This window comes from Babylonia areolata, chromosome 27 (genome assembly GCF_041734735.1).
Source record: "Babylonia areolata isolate BAREFJ2019XMU chromosome 27, ASM4173473v1, whole genome shotgun sequence".
NCBI classification, from domain to species: Eukaryota; Metazoa; Mollusca; class Gastropoda; order Neogastropoda; family Buccinidae; genus Babylonia; species Babylonia areolata.
The window spans coordinates 38,448,141-38,451,284 of record NC_134902.1 but is presented as its reverse complement, the minus strand read 5'-3'; the positions used below and the strand labels follow the sequence as shown (position 1 = coordinate 38,451,284).

The following is a 3,144-nucleotide window of genomic DNA, read 5'->3' as shown; positions in this document are numbered from 1 at the left end:
CAGGAAAGGACACAAAAAACAAAGCAGGGTGAGCAGAACTGTCAGTGTGAATGTATGAGGGAAAGAAAGGGTTCTGAAAGGGAAGGGTGAGGGAAGGCGGGCAGGGGGTGAGAGGGCAGGAGTGAGGGAAGGGGGTGGAAGAGACTGTTAGTGTTAGGGACATATGAACAAGAAAGTAAAATAATAAGTGAAAAACAAAATTATATATGTATATATACATATGCATACACACACACATACACACATACACACACACAAACACACACACACACACACACACATATATATATATATATATATATATATATATATATATATATATATATAGACATATAGACATATATACACACACACATATATATATAACTGAAAAAATAGAAAGAAAGAAATAACTAAATAAAAAAAATAAATAAATAAATATTAACAAAAGTAAATAAATAAATTAAAACAACAGCAAAACAACAGCAACAACAACAACCACACACACACACACACACACACACACACACACACACACACACACACACACACACACACACACACACACACACACACACACACACACACAGAAGAATATATAAATAGATAAATACAATTAAAAAAAAATAATAATAATAAAGTATATATACAAAAAATGGGATGAGTGGTGGCGGATAAATAGAGGAAAAGAGAAAGAGGGCAAGGATCAGAAAGGGGTTAGAGAATGCCTGGAAGACCGCTGCCATCACTCTTTGGTGTGGAGTCCAGCTGGGGCGAGGGTACCAAGGCGGGCAATCACGGGTGGACTCCATGAAACGCCGGTACAGGCTCGTGGACTGGTTCTGCCAGACAGCAGCGATCCTCGCATGGGCAAAACTGTGAAGGGGGCTGTTGAAATGGGTGCCCACTGGGTCACTGTAGCCAAGGCGCATGGAGCGCAGGTGTTCAGTGAAGCGCTCGTTCAGGCTGCGGTAGGTTTCACCAGTGTACTTTCTGGCACAAAGGGTGCATGTGAGGATATACACTAGGTTCTCGGACTGGCAGTCGAAGTGCGCCCTGACTGTGAATTTCCCAGTGGGACCCGTGAGGGTGGTGGAAGTATCCACGAAGGGGCAGGTTTTGCATTCCTTCCGGCCACAGGGACTGGTTCCAGGGGGGAGAGGGGGCCCAGATCTACAAACAGCAGCTCGCACCAAGTGGTCCCTTAGTTTGGTATCTCTCTTGAAGGCAATGAGGGGTGGGCGGGGAAATATCTCACTCAAGCGGGTGTCAGACTTAAGAAGGTGGAAATTGTTGATTAAGATGCTGCGTACAGGGAGGTTGTGGGGGTGAAAGGTCAGGACAGCTGCAATACGCTCATCCTTTTCTGTGTGTTCTCGGGGCATCAGTGCCTGGGAGCGGGGTATGGCACGGGCCTTATCAAGGCCTCTCTGGATCAAGGCCTCTCTGGATCAAGGCCTCTCTGGATCAAGGCCTCGGGGTACTGTCTGGCTAGAAAAAAGCCGACCATCCTCTCAGCCTGACGTTCAAAATCCAGCTCATCACTACAGATGCGTCTGAGCCGAAGGAACTGGGAGAAGGGAATGCTGTTTTTGCAGGCCTGGGGGTGCCTGGAGGAGTACAAGAGGTACGAATGTGAGTCAGTCTCCTTATAGGAGACACTTGTGGTCAGAAAGTTGCAGGTGGGTTGGATGGTGACAAAGATGTCCAAGAACGGGACGGAGGAGTTGGAGATGGTGTGGGTAAATTTTAAGGCAGGGTGGAAGTTAGACATGAAGTCGATGAAGGCTAGAAGGGAATCTACGGGGCTGGTGGCTATGCCAAGGCAGTCATCGATGAAGCGCTTGTAGAAGGCTGGTCTGACACCTTTGTACTGTCTGAAGGCCTGCTCCTCAATGAAGCCCACAAACAAACAGGCAAAGCTGGGACCCATTTTAGTGCCCATGGCAACGGCGCTTTGCTGCTGGAAGTGGTCCTGGTCGAAAGAGAAGGAGTTGAGGGTCAGGACAAGTTCAGTCAAGCGCAGGATGGTGGGAAAATGGAGGCAGAGAGAGCTCTTGGGTAGAAAGTGTTTGACAGCCAGCATGCCTTCCTGATGGGGGATGTTTGTGTAAAGAGACACAATGTCCATGGTAAACACATGCCTCTCAGTGCAGTCAGCAGGGAAGGAGAGGTCGTTCAGGAGGTTCAGGGTGTGATTGGTGTCCTTCACGTAGGTAGGTAAGGCAGCCACCAGTGGCTGGAACACGGAGTCGAGGAAAGCGGAAATAAGGGCAGTGGGGCAAGCACAGGCCGAAACGATGGGTCGCCCAGGATTGTTGACCTTGTGTATTTTGGGGAGGAGGTAAAGGAGGGACTCACGAGGCTCCTTCATGATAACATGCTAGGCTTCAAACGGAAGATGACTGTTATCAACTGCGGTCTTGATGGTCTTACGGATGAGCGCATTGTCAGCCTTGGTGGTGTCTCTGGCGATAGGGCCGTAGAAGGTGGTGTTGGACAGCTAAGACCTGGCTTCTTGGAGGTAGAGGTCTCTGCGGCACACGACCACTGCACCACCCTTGTCAGCAGGTTTGATGACGATGTCTCTCCTGTCCTTCAGCTCCTGCAGGGCTTTCTCCTCACCAGGGGTCAAGTTGGATCGTCGTAGAGGCTTAGGCTGCAGCTGGTTGATCTGCCTCATGTATGTGTCAATATACAAATCCAAGGCAGGGAAGGCACCTGGTTTGGGGGATCCATGAGCTAGGGGGTCTAGAAAAGAGACTGGCGATGTCTGTATCCTCTGTCGATGGAGGAGCTGGCAGAGAGGCCTGGGCAAAATGGGCAGCCAGGCGCAGCCTCCTGAAGAAGCCTTGGCACAGGATCAGGGTGCAGGCCCGGTTGGTAGTGGGCTTGAGTGGCACGAACTTCAGGCCCCTGGCCAGCACTTTACGTTAGTCTTCAGGTAACTCCGGATCAGCTGGGATGGTCACTACCATGTGGGGATCAAAAGAGGGAGTGGCACTGTTGGAGGTGAGCATAGGGTTAGGGAGCAAAGCCTCAAATTTCTTCTTTTTGGTGGCTGACATGGAGGTGTACAGCTGTTGGTTTGCGATACGAGTGGTGCGGATTATAAATTTAGAGGTGGAAGGTTCTAGAAGGTTGAAAGTTGACACCGTAAATGCT

General features: G+C 49.4%; 1 protein-coding gene across 1 annotated transcript; it reads right to left on the bottom strand.

Annotated features, from left to right (window-relative positions):
- Positions 1-1,414: 1,414 nt before the first annotated feature.
- On the bottom strand, positions 1,415-2,353 carry LOC143301081 (uncharacterized). Its single transcript, XM_076615087.1, has one exon. The coding sequence runs from the start codon at positions 2,351-2,353 to the stop codon at positions 1,415-1,417; it is 939 nt and encodes a 312-aa protein (XP_076471202.1).
- Positions 2,354-3,144: the final 791 nt, after the last annotated feature.

Coding starts and splice junctions, on each gene's coding strand:
- LOC143301081 (XM_076615087.1), bottom strand. CDS start 2,353: ATGAAGGAGCCTCGTGAGTCCCTCCTTTACCTCCTCCCCAAAATACAC.